At 34.9% G+C, this 25023-nt stretch overlaps 1 protein-coding gene across 1 annotated transcript in view; it reads left to right on the top strand.

Annotated features, from left to right (window-relative positions):
* The first annotated feature begins 11 nt into the window (after positions 1-11).
* Positions 12-25023, top strand: part of EML4 (EMAP like 4) — a 30791-nt gene continuing 5779 nt past the window's right edge. The window contains exons 1-11 of the mRNA XM_015813107.1: positions 12-70; positions 1293-1427; positions 1842-1977; positions 6853-7004; positions 8667-8792; positions 8892-9023; positions 9904-9971; positions 16736-16824; positions 19233-19330; positions 21502-21589; positions 24893-24991. Of these exons, the coding sequence (XP_015668593.1) occupies positions 20-70; positions 1293-1427; positions 1842-1977; positions 6853-7004; positions 8667-8792; positions 8892-9023; positions 9904-9971; positions 16736-16824; positions 19233-19330; positions 21502-21589; positions 24893-24991 (1174 nt within the window). The 5' untranslated portion in view covers positions 12-19. The remainder of the gene's footprint in view (positions 71-1292; positions 1428-1841; positions 1978-6852; positions 7005-8666; positions 8793-8891; positions 9024-9903; positions 9972-16735; positions 16825-19232; positions 19331-21501; positions 21590-24892; positions 24992-25023) is intronic.

Below are 25023 nucleotides of genomic sequence, written 5' to 3'. Positions count from 1 at the left end.
TGATGATTCTAACGAACACATGCTGACTGTTTGGGACTGGCAGAAGAAATCAAAAGTAGCAGAAATAAAGGTAAATAATAGATTTCATTTTGATCTAAGTCTCTAAGAGATGCTTAGATGTATTACCAAAGTTACGCAAAATATATTGAATCTGTTTGCTACCATCTTACTGGACATTTGAAAAATTTCAAAAGAAATATTTGCTAAGTTTGGTTTGTCCCTCTTGGTAATTTTGTCAATTTTTCAGAGAGGAATGTACAGCTTTGTGTTGTGTTCAAAGCAAGAAAGGATGCCTTCAGTATGTATCACTCTAGTGATACAATTACTTATAGCAATATCTCCATTTCACTAAATGAATTTGTCAGTTGGACCAAATAGCTATCTGTCAGCAGAGACAGACATCAGTTGGATACACCCAACGACCTACAGATTTACAACAGTATAAGCATTCTTGGAAAAAAATCATCAAATGCATGAAGTGTTTTTATTTTTATTTATTTATTAATCATATGTATATAGCTGCCTATCTGACCAAAGGTGATTTTGGACAGTGCCCAACACTTAGTTAATTTAATTTTTTAAGTTAACAGGAAAAAGTATTTGTGTGAGAAGGACATGATAAAGAAATAAATAAAAAACCCACGAACTATGACTTCTGTTCATGAATCAAAGCAATGGAATGGATTCAAGTTTTGATTAGCTTACCAATGCCAGAATATCTATATCATAGTCAATGATGTATTTACTGTACATAATCTCTGTATTTACTAGTATAAATTTACTAAGATAAATAATATAGATAAACTACACTTCCAAGGTAAATCCCCCTGCTGCTTTCTCCAATTTTATCACTATTACATTCTAACTGTATCTGATGTTTTATTAAAATACCCAGAGAAAGGTGTCTGTGGGCCAGAATCTTCATATTCCTTTGTTTATATAGAAGGTTAAATTGCAACCTTCTTATATATAGCTGGATGCATGCACCACTTCCTATTATTGCAACCACTCTGGAAGTATCACACACTTGATGTCAGCCAAAAGGCTGAGAGGAATTTGGAAGTATTTGACAAATGAACTTATCTGCAACTAGATCACATGTTGCTTTCTCTATAGATAATGTAAGGTGTACCCAAAATACAATTGCTTGAATGCTAAGAATAAATCATGAATAATAAATGAGCAAATCTGCTTCACTATTGTGTTTTGCGTTTCTGTGTACATAGCAAGTTCTCTAGTTACTTATAAGAACCAAAACTTTAATAATGACAACTCCCTTTTTCTTTAAAAAGACTACAAATGAAGTTGTCCTGGCAGTAGCTTTTCATCCGACTGATAAAGATACAATAATAACATCTGGCAAATCTCATATCTTTTTCTGGACTTGGAATACAAATTCATTAACAAGGAAACAAGGAATATTTGGGGTAAGAATCTTTATATTGGCCAAATTTCCTGAAGTTGTAAATTAGAATTTTTGAAGTATTACGCTGATTACATTATATTCTTCCCAAGAAAGGCTTACTTTCTTCTTCATAATAACTCTTCGTAATAATTCTTACTCAGAAAATAGGAGATTTAATAGCATGTAATGTATGTGTGTATAGTATGTATTTATACAAGTGTGTGTGTGTTTGTGTATATGTGTGTATACACCCACACCCACACACATGTATATATAGACACACATAAATATATTTGTATGTATGTTAACATGTTCTACTAAGACAATATACCAACCACCAACCCCAGTAAACCTGTCTAAATTGAGGTTACTTGCCTGTGTTCGCATGTATAGTTGTTCACACAGAAAGCCTTAAATATATTCTGTTGTTTTTCAGAAATACGACAAACCCAAATTTGTTCAGTGCTTAGCATTTTTAGGCAATGGAGAAGTTCTCACTGGTGATTCAGGTGGGATATTGCTTATATGGAGCAAAACTACTGTAGAAGCCACATCAGGAAAAGGATCAAAAGGTAACATACTTATTCTTGCATATTTGCAATAGTGGCGAATATCTGTAGCTCAGGTGTAGGGTCCAAATGTTTCATTACCAGGGTAGGTAACATCTTCAGTGGAGTTTAGGGGAAGTCAGTGTCAGTGTTCTGTTTATAAAGGCTTCAGGTGTGGGGGTGTTAAATGAAGGTCTCATGATGGGTCAGGTAGGAGTCAGTGAGAGGCTTGTGATGGGTCTTGTGATGGAAAGGTTACATTAGGTCAGGTGAACTCCTGGTGGAGGGACTTGTGTGGATTGGTTGAGGGTCGGTGCTGTCTCTTGCTGGCTGTGCGACTGATTTGGATTCTGAGGGATTCGTAAGCTGGTTGTAGGTCAATGTGTCTGTTGATGGAATTGCTTGTGGAATGTCAGGCTTTGATGAACTCACAAGCATGGCAGGTGGTAGTGTGGCCAATGGTTTTAGTGTTGCTTCAATCAAACTGGTGTTTGGTGTGGGTAGAGATTAAGAATTTGGGATCATGGCGTTTGACTGCCAGCTGGTGTTCATGGATCCTGGTTTTTAATTGATGTGATGTTTGCCCCACGTAGAATTAGTTGTAATCGTTACAGTCTATTTTGTAGATTACATTGTTTATTTCATTCTTCGGTATCTTGTCTTTGTTTCTGGATAATTCCTGGTGGAATGTGGCTGTGGGTTTGTTGCACTATTGTAATTCTTAGGTGTTGGAGAAATCTGGCTTTCATTTCTGACACCCCTTTTGTGTATGGTAGGGTTAGTTTTTGCACTCTGCCAGAGCCAGGAACCATCCAGAACCAAAGACAAGATACTGAAGGATGAAAGAAACAATGTAATCTATAAAATAGACTATAATGTTTGCAACTAATTCTACGTGGAGCAAACATCACATCACATCAATTAAAAAACAGGATCCACAAACGCCGGCTGGCAAATCCATAATCTCTACCCACACCGACACCAAACAACATCAGTTCGATTGGAGCAACACTAAAATCATCGGCCACCTGCCATCCTCCTGAATTCATCGAAACCTGGCATTCCACAAGCAATTCCATCAACAGGCACATCGACCTACAACCAGCTTATGAACCCCTCAGAATCCAAATCAACCACACAGCCAGCCAGAGACAGCACCGACGCTCAACCAACCCACAAAAGCCCCCCCTCCCCCTCCCACCAGCAGTTCACCTCCCAATGACCCTGACCTGATGTAACCTCCCTATTACAAGACCCATCATAAGCTTCTCACTGATGACTCGTACCTGACCCATCACCTCACTTGACACACCCACACCTGAACACTGACGCCGACATCCCCTAAACTCTGCTGAAGATGTTACCCAGCCTGGTAACGAAATGTTCGGAAACCAACCCACAAGCTCGGAGAACGAACCTTCGCTCTCATCTTACAGATTTATTTATATCATGTAAATATACTTCAAGTTTAATAAAAATGCAACCAATATTGGAGATCAAATAAGGTAGGTTCCTGAGAATGCAGATGGCATATGTTTTCAATAAAACTATTAATTAATGCATATATAATATAATACTATACTATACTAAATTTTATCAATCTTTAGTTTTTCATGGCTAGTTTTTCAGTTGAATGTATGTGAAAAAAGAATTTTAAAACCCTGGTGAACATTTTAGATTAATTTTGTTCCAAGTTATAAATTTCTCAGCAAACCTTTCTCTTCTAGTTTTAAGCAAAATATCTAGAACAAACTGAAACATAATTGAGTATTTCAGAATCAGGGTAGATAAAAAGAACACTCTAGAATTAGCTTTAAAAACTTGCTGCCACAAACTGTGGCTAAGATCTGCTACTATGGGTTAATATCAATTTCTAATGGTGTTTATATGCTCCTTTCAAATCTAGAAATTCTGAAGCTGTTCTTTGCCACTGAGTATCTGTTGCTGGGAAGAAATATAGCAGTAAATGGTTGCCTTTAGTCCTGCTTGTGGACTTCCTGACAGCATTTTATTTTAACTGCTATAAGAAATGGAATCTTTGATTAGTTGTATCATTACAGCTTTTCCAATATGGCTATTCATAATTATCAACTGATGGGAAATATATATGAACAAATAATATAGCTGATCAGGACTTAAAACAAGAAATGTGCATGAGCAATGAAAAGTTTCTAACTTAACACATGGGTCATAACATCGGATAAAATATTTTCATAGAATGTTGCTTATTCTAAGCTTGGTTGTTTTTATCCAAGTGTTTCATTATCCAAACTAGGTAACATCATCAATGCTAGTAACGGGTGGCGTTTGTTCTTAGTTTATATTCTACTGGCTACAAATATTCTTCTTTATCAATATTAATTATCATATGAATAAATGCTTGAAAGAAAGAGAAAAAAATAATGTAGAATTTTTGCAATTCTTAACCAATCATCAAATTGGCTAATCATCAAATACTGGAACCAAACCTTGTTTTAATTTTAACGTTCTGACTTTTAAGTTAAATACGCTTTAGAGGTTATATTTAATTTCAATTTAAATTTTTAGAAAATAATTATTATTAGCAACCAGGAAAATGTATGTCTGGCACTGCCGAGCTCTAAGGTAGTTCTTAAACCCAAAGATAATTATTTTCTTTGGCAGTTAATTAAATTGCTGGGTTGTAAATACACATGCCAGAAAAAACAGTTTCAGTACATGACATTTTAACTGCAAATATATATTTTCAATGAACTTTGTTTCTAAAGAAAATACTAATGTAAAAGCATAATTATATCATGGAGAGTGCATTTCATATAACTGAAAAGCAAATAATACTTTACTATATACAGCAAATATTTTACAATGAAAACTTTAATATTTAACTAGATCCAAGTTTTGTTGAGTTGGCTTTTTTATGACTTATAGGTCTTGTTGAATTTACCATAGGATTAATAAAGATTTGTTTCAAAGTATGTCTTATTGCATATATCTAGAAAAAAATGCATTTATCTTTGTAAAGATAGTCTAAATGAAATATGCATTTTGCACTTTACTTGGATTTTTACACCAAATTTTAAAGTTAAGCATAAATTTGCTTTTTAATTTGTGTTCTAGAACAGATAATAACTGATTTACTATGACTGGTACATGACCTTTTAAGTATTAATCTTAAAGTTTAATGTTACTCAGAGGTTTCTAAATATACATATTTATACAAAACATTATATGCAAAGCCTTTATGCGCTAATCCTTTTTGTATCTCACATTTAATTCCAGTTAAACCAGCCCACTTCTTGATTGTTTTATACTGATGTTAAAATTAGAAGTTTGTTAGATATGAACACTCAAAAGAAAAACTGAATTGAGATAATTCAGATAATCAAAGTTGGTTAACAGCATATGGTTAGTGACTGAAATCCAAAGTTAGCCTGGGTGTTAAGTTAGATATAAAGTAAGTATGTCCAAAATCTGGATCTTTAAATTGGCTTCTATGGGTTTTTAGAAGTTAGTAGTAATTTGTGGCTATAAAACCTCAGTTTATTTTCTTTTCAAGTACATAGGCTTGAAGGAAGTGAATATATGTGAAAAGACACTAAAGAGGGAGCTAACAACAACAGAGGTTAACTCCATCTCTTCCATCTAGAGGGCAGGACACAAAACATCTTCTTATCTTGTAGAGGAATTTTCTTCTCTCCCTTTTCAGGCTTTAGTTGAGCTGTGGAGCAAAAGATAAGCACTATTCCTGATAGGATGGGGTGAGCCAAGCATTGGCATCATGTTTGACTACATTAAAGCCAAACTGAGGACTTCTACACACACACATACCCACAAATTAGTAATTAGGTGATAGCAATTTTCTGAACTCAAAGAGCCAGCACATGCACCACACAACATCATCAGCAATAGTCCTCTGATGGCAGGATACATCGATGCAATGAACATGAATTTGGGTGGATTCCAGAAGACAATGGAGGATTGGGGGGGGGGGCTGATTGCCGTGATTCATGGGGTCGCAAAGAATTGGGCACGACTTAGCAACTGAACAACAATTTAAATCTTTCCTATTGGTTCCTTCTTTGGTGACCAAGAATATAATTGAATTTACTGTGAAGAATATTTTTGATCATGGAAAGACCTTACAGTCCCCATGCAGAAGAGGGCAAAACCAGTTCAGAGAGAATTCAAATGTCCAAGGGTAAATTTTCTAAATACTTTCCTGTGGTTTATTAATTATTAGTTATTGTTCTTCCATTTCTCTTTATTCTTGCCATTGGCATTTTTTTGTTAAGGTGAATTAACAATGAAGATGTTGAGTTACACTCTTTACTAGTTAGCACTTGCAGCTATTGGGTGGGGTTTCTTTTACAAGTTAGGATCAGGGTCTGCCTTTTCCCTAAAAAAGGTGAAATTCCTCTTGGATCCATCTTTTAGTAATCAGAAACACCCAACTATGTTTTTTTTCCTTAGGTAAATTTGAGCATGTCTTTAGAGTTATTATTATTTATTAAAATATATTATAACCCCCCAGTCCAGAAGACTATTAAAATTTCACATTTTCAAAAACTTTCTCTAGACTAACAGAAGTAGGCATCAGTATCTCAATTTTCTTTTTCTTTTTTTAATTTACACATGTACATCTATCCATGAACCCTCCTGATTCTTTCTCCTTCTATTAAAAAATCAGTCATCAAGTTAATTTTTAATATAAGGAGGCTATCATGTAGCAATTAAAAGTGTTCAGATATAATTTGATCAGACTGAAGAAATGCTGCCTTTCTTCAACTTGAAATTCCACCCTCCTTCAAACATCTTATTGATACACATAGCACTAATTATTTCTGATTTCTCTAAATAATCTTTTAAACTGGTTGGCAAATATGCTGTATTGGCACTGTACTGTTTCTTATATGATTACAGGTGTGTATCAAATCAGCAAACAAATCAAAGCTCATGATGGCAGTGTGTTCACACTCTGTCAAATGAGGAATGGAATGCTGCTAACTGGAGGTGGGAAGGATAGAAAAATCATTTTGTGGGATCATGACTTGAATGCTGAAAGGGAAATAGAGGTAAGAAAAATAATAGGAAACTGTACTTTTGAGCTGAGATGAGGGAAGCTGAAGAGCAGGCACTAATTAAGATTTCAAATGTACCAATCAATTTCTATCCTTTTTATTAATCATATAATTACAGTATTGATTTTTATCCTGTTCTCCTTCAGAGTAGCTCAAAAAACCTTAGCAGATTCATCTGCTCTCTTCATAGTACTCTTATTAAGCATGTTAAGCTGAACGTTCAGGTTATAGTAAGAATCATGACAACTATTTTCATTTTGTGTCTATTTAAATTTGTTTTCTATCTCCTAATCTTCTTCGCACAATTAACATAGTATTTATTTGCACAAGTATTTCTGAGTTATCTTTCAAGCAAAAAGAATTCCAGGTCAGTTTACAATTCAAGACTTGAAAATAAATTTCCAAAACTTAAAAAATCAGGAACAGCTAAATTAAAAATAAATGAGAAAATATTAAATGAAAGCAAAATTATTTAGCCCCATGAAACCAAATGCACAAAAATCTGCATAAAATGCTGGGTCAGTGATAAAAAATGGCTAAATACACCTGATATATCTTTTTATACAGATAGCAAGACTTCAAGTAAATCCATTTGCTCTCTTTATAGGTGAAGATTAGAAGATTCCTCTTCTGCAGGAATGTGGGATAAATTGTCATCTCATTCGTATAGGAAAAATGTATAGCTTTCAGTATTATCTTACATATGGGACACAATACAATTAATAGAATTATGTTTTTGCATTAGTTTTAGGTAATGAAATTAAGTAATTTATTAGGTACAGTAACTTGACATCTTTATGCAGAAAGCAAAGCACATAATATGGATTTATTTGAAGTTTTGTAATTTTGTAAGATTTCTTGTGCTTCTTACAGTTATTGTCCAACTCAAAAAAATAAAATGAAAACAAGTTGTGAGACAGCAAGCAAAAAAACAGTAAAACCCAATAATTATAATGACATAGTTTACAAATAGTAAAACAGAATGTAGACATGTTAAGAAAAATAAAATCATATCTTAAAATTCTAAATTGTGCAGGACATCATTTTTTAAAATCCCCTCATCTGACATTGATAACTCAGTCAGATATTGTACATTAAAGATATTTTACTTTGAATTTAGGAAAAATGCAGTTATTTTATTATAGTGATACTGTTTTTAACTGCAATTAAACAAAAAAGGAAATAATTTTAAAACAGTTATTTTTTAAAAAGTGGTCAATAAAATTAGTAAGAAGATGCCAATTTGATATGTGTACAGGTAAACCTCGAGTTACAAATGTAGTGGAGCCTACCAATTACATTCGTAACCCGAGGATTCGTAGGAGTGAATCCCCCCCCCAGCTATGATTGTTAGCATTATTTTGTGCTTGTAGTAGTGAAATTTGAAATTAAGTTCCATCTTCCCTGAAATAAGACTGGATTGTAACAGGGAAAAAACAACATTAAAATGTTATTTTTTTAAAATGCATATTTATCACTCAAATCATATAATATACACCTTGAAAAGAGGAGATAGTTTAAAATAAGAAAGGTAACAAAAGGTTAATGATAGAAACATTGAATCTATTTGAGATTTGTTGTGACCTTCAGTATTTTAGAGTATTATTATGCTTTGTAATCTATACAGTGGATTTCAAGGAAATATGATTTTCATAGGTTCCTGATCAATATGGGACAATAAGAGCTGTGGCAGAAGGCAAAGCTGATCAATTTATTCTTGGGACATCAAGGAATTTTATTTTGCGTGGAACATTTAATGATGGTTTTCAAGTGGAAGTACAGGTGTGTCCCTTTCTTCTCTTTGAATTTATAGATATTTGATCTGTTTTGTTTACTATATAATTATGGATATCTGTCCATACATTAACATTGTGTTTTTAGGGCCACACCGATGAACTCTGGGGCCTGGGAACACATCCGTTCAAAGACCTGTTCTTAACTTGTGCTCAAGATCGTCAAGTTTGTATGTGGAATTCAGTGGACCACACTCTTGAATGGACCAGGCTACTAGATGTATGTGCCTCATCCTCTATTAGAATACTAAGCATAGTTATGGGGTGTTTTCTAAGTAGAGATTCCATGTTAAGAGAAAATCAAACAGTAGGGGGGGTTTTTTTTGCAACAACAGCATAATTTCCATTTTTTTTAAAAAAAAAAGTTTTTATTTAATACATCTTATTTTACATAGAAAGCGAGGAGTTGACAACTTCCTGTTCTTCCTTAACATCACTGCATCATTACCATGCCACTGCAGTTTTTGGAACAATTTTTTTTTTAAATGCAGCCCCAGGCTGAAGAAGGTTGCCCATCTCTGGTCTATAAGTCAGAAATAAAGTAAAAACTTTGGATGGATGGTCATTCTTCAGTATCTTAAGTTAAAAAGATTTAGCAGTGAAGGATGGCCACAATTTATGCCTGAAGAACCACAGGGGAGGGGGAGGTGAATAATGCTGGTCTAGCTAGAAAAACTTGCTGACAATGATCCTACAATGATGCAAAATGTCTCTTAGACTAATCAGTTAGTTATTTAAGCTGGGATGAATGGCAGTATTTTGCTAAGTTATTAGACAGGTAAAAACCATGCCATTAAAATGATTCATAAGTTGCCTTGGCATTAATCCCTAAATTAGTTTTAGTAAATTTTGACGTGATATTCAGATTGCATAGTTATAGACTTTGTTTAAATTCATCAGGTTAAAATCAATATAGTATAATGGGCCATATGCTCCACATATGTGGAGTAATTTCAGAGCATATGGCTTCATAAACTGGAACTGTGGAATTCACTCCAATTTACTTCTCTTAATCCAGGTGAGACAGGCCAGTGAATAATTGCCTGTGTAAATATTATTCAATTTTAACTTACATCATAAGATCAACATGTGTCTTTCAGGAACCGGGACATTGTGCTGACTTCCATCCAAGTGGTACAGTGGTAGCGATAGGAACACACTCAGGAAGGTAAAAATGTTGTAATGCTTTTCTTCAGGCAAAAGCAAATATAATCCTCTGGAAATTGTTCTCTGTTTGATAGTGATTTACTGTTGTTGCTTTTAATTTAGTTAGCATATTTGTGTCTTCCGTTATGGAATTCAAAGTGGGTTATGGGATTCATGGGTAATTACCCATTCAGGCATTGATCATATTCAAACCTGCTTAGCTGGAACAAATGGATTGTATCATAATGTCATCAAGTTATGAGGCAAAGCACCTATTCTTCTGATATCACTAAGTCAGGGGTCCCCAACCTGTGGGATGTGGCCCACTACTGGGCCGGGCCTATTCGCAACTGGGCCGCATGAATGGTGGTCCAGCTTGCACAGCCCCATTCATATGGGTCCCAGTGCTCGCAGCCTCACTCGCTCTCGCAGCGGGCACTGGTGCTTGCAGCTCTACTCATGCGAGCGGCATGTGTGTGCACCACTGCTCACACTAATGAACTTTTGTGCGTGTGCACTTGCCCCTCACACAAAACCATCTACCCCTGCCCTCACGCCAGGCTACCAACCTGGAAAGGTTAGGGAACGCTGCACTAAGTGACAATTTTTAGAAAACTCAACAGTATGATCAGTGGTGAAAGATTGATTAATTGATCACCAAAATCAAGAAAGAGTTTTATATCCTGGGAAATGAATTCAGCAACTTCTGAAAGGCTTCAGATTGTTAATTCCTGCATGAAAGAAAGAGAAAGAACATCCAGAAGGAAGATTTTTTTTCAAAAAGTACTAGAAATGAACAAGTTCATTCATATTTATGAGTAAAGAAGCAAAACCCATTCCTATGTACTGTGATAGTACATATGCTTGCTTGATGGTGGGATAATTAATTCATATATGTTTTGGAGTTATAAAGTTTCCAAAGCATTTTATAGTAATAAAAAAGCATGTTCATAATTCTGTGAAGATACAGTACTCAGTAGCCCAGTAGAATAGAGGATCTGTTTGCTAAAGATATCAGGAGAACAATATAGTGAGGAAGAAATCTCATATAGGGTGTACCAAAAGTCAGGAGCCATAGGCCAATCACAGTATGTTGTATTTCTTTCAGCTTTATTTATTTCAGCTACTGTATTAGGAACGTTCAAAGGTCCTGCACCAAATGAGTATGGGATTGCTTAGAAGAAAATGCTAACCGATTCAAACGTTAGGCTTTCTAGTCTGGAGACTGCCTTGCATAGAAATACTGTTGCTCACATTCTATCGTTAAGAAAGTTTAGGAAATAGACTAATAAAAGTAGTTCTCAACTTATGACCAGTTGTTTAACAAAACTTCAAGTTGCAATGGCCTTGGAAAAATGATTTATGAACCATCTTCGAAGTTACACCACCCCAACAATCGTGATCACAATTTGGGCGATTGGGAACTGACTTAGTTTATGACAGTTGCAGTGTGTTGCCGTTACACAATCACTGTTCGTGACTTTCTCAGCCAGCTTCTGACAAAGTCAATTGAGGAAGCTGGATTCACTTAATGACCATGTGATTCATTTAATGACCTCATTGATTTGCTTAACCTCAATGATTTGCTTATCAGCTCCATTGTTAGAGAAATATCCTTATCTTTCATGATGTCTAAGAATAGCACTGTCATCTTTCCTAAAATTAATTCATTTTTGTTGCCCATTGTCCTAAGAAGGCAAAATTATCTTTCATTTTAATTTTGTTGCCAACAGGAATAATAATAATAATAATAATAGTAGTAGTAGTAGTAGTAGTAATAGTAGTAGCAGTAGTAGTAGTAGTAGTAGTAGTAATAATAATAATAATAATAATAATAATAATAATAATAATAATAATAATAATAGAGTTGGAAGGGACCTTGAAGGTCTTCTAGTCCAACCCCCTGCTCAGGCAGGAAACCCTATACTGATTTATGCTGGTTGGTTGTCTTAATTTTTAACATTAACTCAGATTTTTCTGTTTCAATTTTTATTTCCATATATTTGAGTTCTCCTTATTCTAAGTTAGCAAAGTGCTTACCCTGAAATTAATCATCTGGCTATCACCCTCAAATTGATAGGGCTTTAGCCTGCACTTAATGAAATCCAGCTATTTTATCTTCCTATCTTGTCATTAAGTATATTCACTCTATAAGATACCACTCTATAACAGGGGTGTCAAACTTGCAACGTCATGTGACATGTCGCGATGTATCACGACTGTTTTTCCATTGCCGGCAATGGGGTGGGCGCAGTTTCGGCATGACACATCCGGCCCACGGGCCGGCAGTTTGACACCCCTGCTCTATAAGATATTCTTTCCCTGCCCTCTATTCTGAAGCACTCAGTTCCTCCTGATTCAATTCTCTTCATATTTCCTGTTCATTGTAAGGATTCTTAAGAAGAGTAGTCAAATGTTTTGGCATACCTATTAGTTTTAATATATTCTACATTTGGCATAATAACTACAATTGCACTGTGAGATGAGCAGCATATAAATTGGATAAATAAGAACAAAGTCAATTGAGCAGAAATATATCTTAAATTTTCTTAGTCTCTGCAATATGTTTTAGTATCTGCAATATGTATCTCATGTTAGCTATGTGATCTCATGTCTTTTTTAAAATTTGTCTGCTCATTAGGCATTTCTCTCTTTTCTGTTAGACAGCTGGCCAAATTACCTATGGAAACTCACTTTCTGGGGAGCATTTCTTCTATATCTCTTCCTGCAAATGCTTCTGTCACCTTTAATCCAATTTGTAAAGGATTTCAGTATAGTATTTTTTTTTATTTAATTTTCCTCTGTCACATGGGCATTCGGGGAGAGGCAGGCAAATAATGAATGTGTGGCATGCAAATAGTGGCATGTCTGAAACCTATGCAAATATATAGTTTTTTTATTTATCATCTGTATATCAAAATTATACAGCTGCCCATTTCACAACAAGAAAAGTGTAAAACAAAGCTAAAAACAGATAGATAATAAATACCACACAATGTGGTACAGCAATAAAAAGCTAATGACCAAGACAAAGGGGGGCTGAAAGTTCCCCAGAATAAGCAGCAGCCACTGCTGTGCACAAACAAAAGCGGCAGCAATAGGAACTAATGCTTTGCTTTAGTAAGGCAGTGGTCTATTTTGTTCACCATAGTTCTGTGTTGAAATAGATTGAGCAAAGCCATTTTCTGGCAGAAGATAAAAGCTTAGAATAGTTAGGAATTCCTACAGTATTAATAGAAACAAGAAGACATTTTGAAGCCAGAAAAGAGAAATCTGCAACTTCAGACCAATGAAAAATGCCAACAAAATCTTTCAGAAGAATATATAAGAGTTTGGGTAATTATTTGAGGTGTAAAATCTATTCCCAGGGAAGTGTATACCTCTGCTACAGGAATAGGCAGGGACAACTTTAAGAGGCAAGAATCAGAAAGAGGCAAGGCAAGAATCGGAATGAGATTATAATGTAAAGTTTGAAAGAAGAAACAGATTTGGTGTACCCCTGGGTTAATTTGTACATATAGGTAAAATCAAAAAGAAACTGGCTATCAAGATGAACAAAAATTAAAAATAAAGAGGTCAACAACTGGAAACATGAGAAGCATGTGTGGAGGGATGCTAACCAGAAAGATGAACAAAAATTAAAAATAAAGAGGTCAACAATGAAAAAATGGGAAGCAGGTGTGGAGGGACGCTGGTTAGAATTTGGAACCACTAGAAAGGAAGGAATCACAACTTTATCATTCTATCTCTTACAAAATGTGCTACTACATAATACTCCCCCCACATACTTTTTAAAAAATATAATATGGAATATTAGTGTTCAAGGAGTTTCTAGTAAATATTATAATGTCCTGCTCCAAGAGTGCTTCAATTACTAGTTTGATTCCTTTCTAAGCTTTTGGGAGAAGGGATATTGCATTTTCCTGAGCAATTGTTTTGTTGAGTCAGTTTGAATTTCACAGGAAGGGCTAAAGCTGCATGTCCCCCCTCATTAGAATACTTTGTGCACAAATTCTTTGAAAATTCCTTTAAAATGGAATTATCATATCAGATTGGATTTCCTCCCAAGAGGCATTGCCAGTAAAACCATTACTTTTTTATCATGCTGAAAAGTGTGTGATGTGTAAATACCTTCCATCTAGTGTGCAATATATGGTGGCCCCTAATTTGCATAACATATCTGTTCCAAGGAGATCTACAGAAGAGACACTTGGGAGAATAGAAATAAATTCTATAATGGCAGTGAATGGCTCAGACTGACTGATTGGAAATTTCAGCAGGGAAAGACAAAAGATTTTAATGTTGAAGTTCTGACAGTTGAATAAGAAGCAACAGTATCTAAGAGACAAAAGATAGTTTCTCCTGCTGTGCAGTCAACAATGGATTCAGATCCAGAAAGAGAGATAAAAGAGTAGCTGAGATGTTACATCTGTGTTGTCCTGTTGAAACACATCCACACTATTTCTACCAGTACCCAGGATTTCCATAGAAATAACAAGTTCTGGTGCTAGAGCAGGGGTCCCCAAATCCCGGTAAGCTAGAGTAGGGGTCCCCAAACCCCGATCTGTAGACCAGTACCGGGCCGTGGCATGCAAGCAACCGGTCTGCATAAACAAGCAAAGCCCCATCCGGGGGATGCAGGTAGCACACAAAACCACGCACCCTCCGGTCTGCGGAAAAACCTCTCCATGTAACCGGTTCCCTGGTTCCCAAAAGGTTGGGGACCTCTGAGCTAGAGGGCATTTCGCAGAAAAGATGGGTTAAAGGTTTGTTTCATATTTTGCTGCCTATTGCTATATCTAGCTGCGATATTTATTAGGGGCAGCAATATACTGCATATCAGATAAAATTTCTTTTTATTTTCCTTGCCAGTGCTAGTGGGAACTTTGCAGTCAACTCATTTGAAGAGTCATATGCTTTAGTTCAGGCTTTTTCTTTTTCTTATTTAGAAATTTTAGTTGAGTAGCCATTGCAAAATCTAATTAAAGGGTTTGTTAGGTAGACATGATAGATTTTAAATGCTGCTGCATCTTTGGCTGTAGACCCTGTACAAAAAGTGTTAGGAATCTAGAATGCTGTTAATTGTGGTTCTTAAACTTCCCAGGAAATCAGCTGAGGGTTGTACTTTTTGTAGAATAGCATCAGCTACTATAACATAAAATTCATAAAATATAACAAAAAGTTACAGAGAACAGATATATAAAAGTTCCAACATACTAGCAAAAGTGATTCTGCAAAGATCTTATATTCATTCTAGGCTCATTCTCAAGGTCATTGAAATTATGACATCTTTCCACCATGTTGCATCCCACCATATTGTGCTAGTAATCTACTCTAAACAGGCTTAAGATACAGAAGGATCTTGACAGATTTGAACATTGGGTGCTATCTAACAAAATGAAATTCAATGGTGAAAAAAGTAAGGTTCTACATTTAGGCAAGAAAAACCAAATGCACAGGTACAGTGTAGGTGGTACTTCTCTCAATAGTAGTAACTGTGAGAGGGATCTCGGAGTCCTAGTGGACAATCACTTAAATGTGAGCCAGCAATGTGCTGCAGCTGCCAAAAAAGCCAACACAGTGCTAGGCTGCATTAACAGAGAGATAGAATCAAGATCACGTGAAGGGTTAATACTACTTTATAATGCCTTGGTAAGGCCACACTTGGAATACTGCATCCAGTTTTGGTCACCATGATGTAAAAAAGATGTTGAGACTCTAGAAAGAGTGCAGAGAAGAGCAACAAAGATGATCAGGGGACTGGAGGCTTAGACATATAAGGAACGGTTGCTGGAAATGGGTATGTCTAGTCTAATGAAGAGAAGGACTAGGGGGGACATGATAGCAGTGTTCCAACATCTCAGGGGCTGCCACAAAGAAGAGGGAATCAAGCTATTCTTCAAAGCACCTGAAGGCAAGACAAGAAGAAATGGATGGAAACTAATCAATGAGAGAAGCAACCAAGAACTAAGGAGAAATTTCCTGACAGTTAGAACAATTAATCAGTGGAACAACCTGCCTCCAGAAGCTGTGAATGCTCCAACACGAAGTTTTTAAGAAGAGACTGGACCACCATTTGTCTGAAATGGTATAGGGTTTCCTGCCTAAGCAGGAGGTTGGACTAGAAGACCTCCAAGATTCCTTCCAACTCTGCTATTCTATGATTCTATCATCTTTAAGACACTGGTGCCTTGTGGCTGTTCTTATTAATTCCCAGAACAGTACTTAGTCCTCAGTGGGGCTCATGCTGATGCTGACGTCCTGATTTGGTTAGGTTAAATAAGTCTATGTACAAACATTAAATACATAAGCATTTGTTTAAAATCACACAACTGTATATGCCAGGGATGGGCAATCCACAGGACCCAAATTCCAGGCCCATTTTTTTCAATTGTCAGAACAGCCACTGAAATTCGGGGGCAAACTTACCTATTGTCATTGAAATGAGTGGCTTTTTAATGGGCCTGTTGTGCACTTTAATCGCCCCAAAGTGTCTGGCCTTATCTGGATACATCACCAGTTTTAACCTGTGCTTCCTTTGGATGCAAAATAATAGTAAATATTTAAATAAAAAGTGTGACCCAGGCCCCAAGAAGAGGTCATATAATAATACACATACTATATGCCCTGTTTTCAGATACTCCTGCTGCCTTAGAAATGATTGTGAACAAAAACTTATTTATTGATATATTATTAGAGCAACATTTAATCAGATGTCAAACCAGTTATGTCATTTTATAAAATTCACAGTAACCTTGTAAGAACATTTCTATTTTTCCTTCACAGGTGGTTTGTTTTGGATGCTGAAACCAGAGATTTGGTTTCAATCCATACAGATGGCAACGAGCAGCTCTCTGTGATGCGGTACACAGTAGGTATGCAGAACTGTAATACATTTGAACTATTTTTTTATTTCTAAATACATGTCAACTATTCTAAAAGGAGTGTTTTAAGTTAAGAACAATATTGTATCTGAATATAAATCTTTTTAACATACATATTTTATTGTGTTTTTTAATGTTGGGGAAATGTTGCTGTCTATTACAAATCCATGTATGATATGTTATATTCAAAATAAATAAAATATAAATGTAAGAACAAAATAACGTTAACCTCTTCATGAAGTTATTTTTCCCACATTGAAAAAATATTGCTTAGTAAAGTAAGTAAAGCAATATGGAACATTGATTTTTTTTGTTTGATTTTGGTTTTACTGCACCTGAATCAACAGTATTGTTTGCCAGCTTCTCTTTCTAAATACTGGTAGTAGCTAAATAAAGGAAATAGTCATGCAAATTCACATAGAAAATAGTATCCCGGCAGATATATGCCCTGGCAGCAGCTCAAAAACTGGACTTTTTTTCTGACTGAATTTGACATTTAAATTCTGGGACTCAGAACACAAATACTGCAGGGTGGAAGAAAATGGGGAAAAAAGATAATAGCTGATGTCAGCAGGGAAGAAGAAGACAAGTAGGGAAGGGCTGACTGTTATGCCATGCTTGAATTCAAGCACATTGACTGAAGGAGAAAGAGAGAAGAGCATTGAGACAATTGATAGGTGCACTGCAAGGCTGAGGAGAAAAAATTCCCAACCTTTGTTGCAAGATCATCCAGAACCTGGAACAACCAAAATATTCTCAATTTTATTTTGCTAGAATTATCCAGAATCAATCCAGCCATGTACAAAACAGTCATGAACAAATCCATGTACAAAATAGCCATGTACAAATCCAGCCATTTACAGAACAAAATACATTTAAATTTGCTTTCTTGATTTCAGCAAGTCTGCTTCTAAACATAACTATTTCCTGTTAAACAAATTGTCTTATGTAGGCAGCATTGTTAGGGCAGTTACATTAAAGCTTTTTAAGATGTTCTGCCTATGCAGGGGGAAACAAAGTCTTTTTGTCTGAATAGAATACTCTCAAAAAGCCACTGAGAGTTATTTTAATTAAGCTATGTATCATCATAGTTGTTTTTGAACTAATTATAATTTGCACGCACTTCAGAAGACTCTGGTCAAGCTTATGGCTAAGTGTGTCAAATGTGAACATAGTGAAATGTGAACAGAAACATAGTTTAGTTGCAGAAATGTCCCAGTCTCTATTTTCTGTCTTCCCTGTTTTAGAGGAAATCAAAATAGATTTTGCTAGATGATCTTAATGGAGAAGCAGATTTATGTAAGAAAATACGTTACTTGAAATATCCCAATCCTATATAATGTATGACTGAGTTGAAGTTTCCATTGAATGAACATTTTTATACCATCATTTAAATATATCTCTGATTGAGGGAACGGAAATTTTATTTTTACCGTTAAAAGCCTTTCAGTAGCTCTGTAAACTATTCTTGCTCATTGTAAATTTAATTTTGGGATAATTTTTATTTTATTTTTAAACCATGAAGGTATTTGTGGCTAGATTTGCCAATTGCATCTTGAGAGTCTCTGCCAGAAGGAAACCATTGATTTCCTACTTGGGCCCCCATTGCTTCCTGCCCATTGCTCCTTTTGTCAATTTGATATGGAATTGAATGACACAATACAAGAAGAATTTGGCCAGAGACTAGAGATACTGAAAAACTAGTCTGAAACAATTCTATAAGCGGAACTTAATTTATATAATGCTTAGCAATTCTCTCTGACCCTGAGTAGCAGGTCTTTGGAAAGCAGAAAACGTCACTGGAAAAGAGATAATGGGCTAGTATTCCTTTATGACCTTCCTTTGACAGGGCATTCTTTAGAGCCAATTCTGGACTTTGAAGAAGCAGGATAGAATGAGTATTGACACTTTTGAATTTAGGTATTGTAGAAGACTATTGAGAATGCAATTAGAAAATTATACTCAATACACAAATGGCCAGGTTCTAATCATTATACTTTGGACATATGCAAAAATCTAGCTCTCTGAAGAAGTCTATAATTCTGGGGAAAGTAGAAGGAAAGAGAACAGGGCAATAAGCAGTACAGTGGATGAACTCAGTTACATTGTTGATGGGACCAAGTTTGGGACAAATTGTCATGGAGAAAACCTATGTGGTTGCTAAAAATAACACTAGTTGATGGTACATAGTTATCAAGAGCCGTACTAATTAACAGACTTATATGAACTTTTAAAACATTCTGAATGCTGATCATTTTCCTTCAATAGGTAAAATAATAGTAGTACATGCTTTGAAATTACAACTTGTATTTATGTTATTATCTACAACTGTTTCATACATGATATGCTAGTGAGTTTTGCACTGTCCAATTACAGTTTGTTTTTAATTTGCATTACAGATGGCACCTTTCTTGCAGTGGGTTCCCATGACAACTTCATTTACCTCTACATAGTAACAGAAAATGGAAGAAAGTACAGCAGATATGGAAAGTGCACTGTAAGAACTGTAAAATGATACTCTTTTTCACTTTATAAATAAAGGGGGAATACATACAGATCTAACTGTTTTCTCATCCAGATCCCAAACTGTTTAATTTCAGAAAGTAACAAACATCATGCTTGACCTTACTTTCTGATGGTTGATAGTGCAGGAAATGAATAGCACATTTCTATTTAAAATATTCCCAACTAATATTGTGTTCTTATCACTTGACCACAGTGTTATCCTCAAATGCCACTTCTTAAGGCTGTCTTAAGAATGTCTTTTACTTTTAGGGCATGAAGGTATATATACAAAACATTCTTTCCAGTTTAAATGTAGGCAAAAATTGCTTTTAACTGTGGTAAAATATGATAGAGTTCCATGATTTCCATGCTCATTATTTCTGTAGTTCGTTCTGGAATTATTTTTTTTACCCAAAAACCTGTTTTCAGGATCTACAGAATTTCATACAGTATACCATTATTCAAATCCTGGTATATTATTCTGGACATGTGGAAGTTAAAAAGCAATTTTGGGTGTCAATTGAATTCACATGTACCTTTCAGTTTTGAATGCTAATCTGACATTTCAAATTCTCTATCAGAATATATTAGAGTGACACATCTCACTTGAAATGCAAATATTGAGAGGTTGGAAATTTTTATATTTTAAACAATTGCCCCACATGAAAAAAAACACAGTGACTATATTAGTTTGGAAAATCAGAGCAAAAAGAGATGTGCTTATTCTGCCTTTTATTTTTAAACCCAATTTTAACCAAAATAATATCTTTTCCAAAAAGTTTCAGGGACCGAGAAATCTGGAATATTTTTCACTCTTCATATTAGTATGTAAATTTGTTTCTAGACAAAATACACAGAGTTGGGTATTAATGTTAGAGCGTAAGTCTGGATTAATCGAAGAATAGCATCTTCTGTATGATCTTCCACCACTCAGCAGGTCACCTGAGAACTCTTCCAGCAGTAACAGAGTTAAGCTTTTCCACATCTTTGAAGTTAGTTTGTCTTTTTAAACTCTAATTTTATATTTTTAGTGTAAACTGTTATACTCTGATAGTTGGCAGAACAAAAATAAAACATTATAATTTATCTGATAATAAAAGATGTGATTGGTAAACATTTAATTGGCTCATAGTAGGATTTCACTTTTTGATAGCTCTGTATGCCATTCATTCTCTTCATAAATTTGACATTCTCCTATCTTTCATAGTTCAGCGTTTTTATGTAGTACGTGCAGTTTTTATTAGAGTGACGTGCCAATACTTGTCACATATGGATATGGGTATGTCAGAAATGAAATACAGTGAGGGAAAAAATAATTTGATCCCCTGCTGATTTTGTACGTTTGCCCACTGACAAAGAAATGATCAGTCTATAATTGTAATAGTTTATTTTAACAGCGAGAGACAGAATAACAGCAAAAAAAATCCAGAAAAACACATTTCAAGAAAGTTATAAATTGATTTGCATTTTATGAGTGAAACGTTCCTCCAACGTTAGTGCTAGCTTCTCAATTTTTAAAGATTCAGGATAACAGATGGAGGGCAGGGGGGGGAGAGACAAACAGATGGAGCTTTCTTCTTTTTTTTCTGAGCCCACTGCATGTTTTCCTGAGCAACTGGGAACATTGTAAAAGCAAATTCATTCATGTAAAACAGTTGAATTTGGCATTCTATTATCCTTGGCATGAAACAAGCTCTATACATAACTGCTCACAAAAAAACATTTCTGTTATTGTATATCCACCCTTTCAGTTGAAGGATAAATTGTAGCCTTCCACTCCATCTTCATACAAATCTTGTTTGCCCAGGTTCAGATGTGATTGACAGGTCAATTTGCTTTTGCTATTAAATCAGTTATGTATAGGGAAATCATTGCAATTGAGAAGGAGTAAGCGCACACAATGAAATGATTAAAGCAGGCATCTGCATCTGTCTGCCATATGCTTACATTTCAACACGGCTAACTGGGATTTTTGGTAATTGTAATCCATTCATGGGCTCTAGTTCAGCCCCATCAAAATATAGAACTTGGTGGATTGGTTTTATAAACTACTATGTTGATTTGTTTATATGAACATTTTAAAAGATGAAAGAGGGAGAAATCACGGTTTTAACTAGAATTTTAATAGCCTCTTTATCTCTTTTTTGTTTATATGTGTTTTAGGGACATTCCAGCTATATTACACACCTTGATTGGTCCCCAGAAAACAAATACATAATGTCCAACTCAGGAGATTATGAAATATTATACTGTGAGTACAAAATTGCAATTACTTCCATACTAGAAAAATGCTAACAATCATAAGGGGAAAACGTGCTTTACATGGAATGCTTCTTGACAGGATAATAATTTGACCTTCTATAACCTGATCTTCAGTATTATTCAAAGTTATTTTGTTCTTAATGTTATTTCCAAATATAGCTTCTTTCTCTGCAAAGGCATCAGTTAATTTAACATTTTACGAAAGAGGTGCTGGGGTATGATATGTCAAGAGTATAAGTTTTAGCTTGAAAGTGTTATGTATGCTTGCTTGATTAAATCCCTTCTTTATTGATGTACTAGTTAAAATAATTATTTTAGGACTATTAATATTCTTTTATTTTAGTAAATTTTATTTTAAGAGCTCAAAATGTCCCATGTGCATTAGACTTACAAAACAAATTATTTTCCTTGGCCCAAAGGTGGTGTAGTAGAATCTTTTGGGTTTGTTGTTTGTTTGGGATTCCTAATCTAGGAAAAACCATGGCTGGCAGGCTATATTCAGCTTAATTGTCACAACTTTGCAGGATTTTTTTTTATATTACCAAAATTATTGCTTATTGACCTAAAAGACAAAATTTAAGTTATAATATCTTAAACAATTATGGTATACTTGAAATGAGCTTGGAGATATCCAGGATATGAACATTATAAATCAGAATAAGACTGAATAATAATGAAGTAACAATAAACTCTTATGAAGAGCCCCCATGGTTCTATAGATATGTCTGCTGTCTTTTGTAAATTGTTACTGTGTAATAGTGAAGAATAATGGCTTATGAAAACTAGGCAGGATGAGAATTAGAAGAAATCTGGCCCAATTTCACATACAAATTATAAAACACAATGCCTATTTCATTGAAGTGTTCCTGCTTTTGACTATCAATTGAAGGAGATTAAGATTGCAAGATGCAATTCCAAAAGAAGGCAATGGCTATTTGTATCTTGCCAAGAAATCATGCATGCATCTACGTAACTAGCAGGAATCAAGTTCAATTGAACATGACTTGTTTTACTATTAGCAGTAATTTTCATTATTTTCATATATTTATTTATTAAATAAAGCTTCATATAGCTGCCCATCTTATATCAAAGTCTGGGCGGCGGCTGATACACAATTAAAACAATATCTGTACATAAAACAACAAATACACATATCTATTAAACCATAAACATTAAAAGCCTGGCACTATGAAGTCCCTCATTTAATCCTCTCACTACCTCTCTATGTCAAGGCTTGGGGGGAAAACCAAATACTAAGAGGGTAGAGGCCTGGTGAACCTCAAAGCAAAGGGTATTCGATAGGAAATAGCTGCCCCAGGAATGCACATTTCCTAGATCCATAAAATGACATTTTTAAAGGGAATGTACAAACTGGACATTAAAGGAATGGACTGACATTATCTGATTTGGTAGGAGAGGTAGATGTCCTTAGGGAGAAGCAGTCCCATAGATAACCTGGCCCTATGGCATATAGCAATAGCAATAGATTTATATCCCACCCCATAGTGCTTTACAGCACTCTCTGGACAGTTTACAATGTCAGTATATTGTCCCCAACAATCTGGATCCTCATTTTATTGACCTCTGAAGGATGGAAGGCTGAGTCAACCTTCAGCCTTCCAGGATCAAACTCCAGACTGTGGGCAGAGTTAGACTGCAACACTACATTCTGTCCACTGCACCGCCAGGGCTCCTTTATATAGAGAACTTTAAAGTAATAACATATATTGATCCTAATCCATTTAAGAATAAATACAGTTTCAAGTATAAATTCCACTTAAAAGTGTCTTTGGATGCTTTTCTTTATTTACAGTAATAAATAAGTTCACATGTATAGAAATAAAATTATATCAATTTAAGTCTAAAGCTATTGAAGGAATCAGTGAATGAAAATTCAAAGAGAAGGAATGTTTAAGATTTTATTCCCCCGTCTGTCACTTTAAGTTTAAATTCTATTAGCATTTATTGTTGGCAAACAGTTGTATAGTCTAAAATGTAAGTTAAAGTTATGCCCCAAATTTTCAAGATATGTGAAGCTTTTTCATGAGAAGCTTTTATAAGAAATTTGAGATGTTTCAGCTTAGAAAACAATTACAATAGGATTTGCACTGGAATGTAGCATATGCAGACAGTTATATATGCTAATCTGCTGAAATCATATATTTTATATTAACATGATTGTGTCAGCCCTAATTCTTGGACTTGCAAGCATTTGATAAATAATTTAAACTACAGGTAAGTCCTCAACTTACGACCCCAATTGACACCAAAATTTCTGTTGTTAACTGAGACATTTGTTAAGTTAGTTTGCCCCATTTTACAACCTTTTTGTCACAGTTGTTAAGTGAATCACTGCAGTGTTAAACTAGTAACACAGTTGACTTCCCTTGTCAGAAGGTCACAAAAGGTGACCTTGGTATACTGCAACCGTCATATATACGAGTCAGTTGCCAAGCATCTGACTTTTGATCATGTGACTATGAAAAATGGTCATAAGTGCTGTTGTAACTTCGAACAGTCACTAAATGAACTGTATAAGCCTTATTTATTATAACAAAATGTTCTCTTTTTTTATAAAAAGTAAAACTGCTATTTAGCCTTTTATTTTTCTTATGGCTAAAAGATAGTTCAGTGTTTAGATTTTATTTCCATTGTATCTTTGAATCCTTCTTTAATAATACACACAATGTAGAATAATTTGCTTGGCCACCATTGCTTTGGAGCATGAATGCTTGCAACACCCAAATAACAAGGGATAGTATAGTGAAAAAAATTCTATTTGCAACATACCCTGCTAGTAAGCACTTTTAAACAGTTATTCAAACTCAAAATATTTCACAGTTGTTTTTATTTTGCTTTTAAAAAAAAACAATAATAATATAGATAACTTTAAAAAAAATCTCACTCTAATATTGTTTTACTGTATGGTTAGTTTGATCCTGACCAGACACAGGATCAAAGAGCCTCTCTTTAAAAATGCCACCAATTTCAGAGGCCCATTTTTAGGAATAGAGGAGAGGACCTTTTCCTACCGTGTTTCCAAAATGTGGAACACATCCCTTCCAGAGACTGCTGTTTCTCTCTTTTTAGGAACATGGCGTTTCATTTCAACAAGCTCTTTTGAATTGGAATGATAATGACTAGTTGTTGCTTCTAACAGGGTTTTAATTGAGTTATGTTTCTGAATGTTTTTCTTCTGAGAGTTACTTTGAGAACCCTAGGGATAGAAAGATAGGATACAAATGGAAATTATAACTAGCTATTCCAATACCAATTATATATTTTTATAAAGGGGACATTCCAAATGGCTGTAAACTGATAAGGAACCGCTCTGATTGTAAGGACATAGATTGGACAACATACACTTGTGTGCTGGGATTTCAAGTATTTGGTGAGTAATATATTCCTATTTAATATTCTTAA

This window comes from Protobothrops mucrosquamatus, unplaced genomic scaffold, assembly GCF_001527695.2.
Source record: "Protobothrops mucrosquamatus isolate PMUCROS unplaced genomic scaffold, P.Mucros_1.0 scaffold139, whole genome shotgun sequence".
Classification (NCBI taxonomy): Eukaryota; Metazoa; Chordata; class Lepidosauria; order Squamata; family Viperidae; genus Protobothrops; species Protobothrops mucrosquamatus.
Note: the sequence above shows the minus strand (reverse complement) of the source record. Positions and strands in the feature narration are given on the sequence as shown.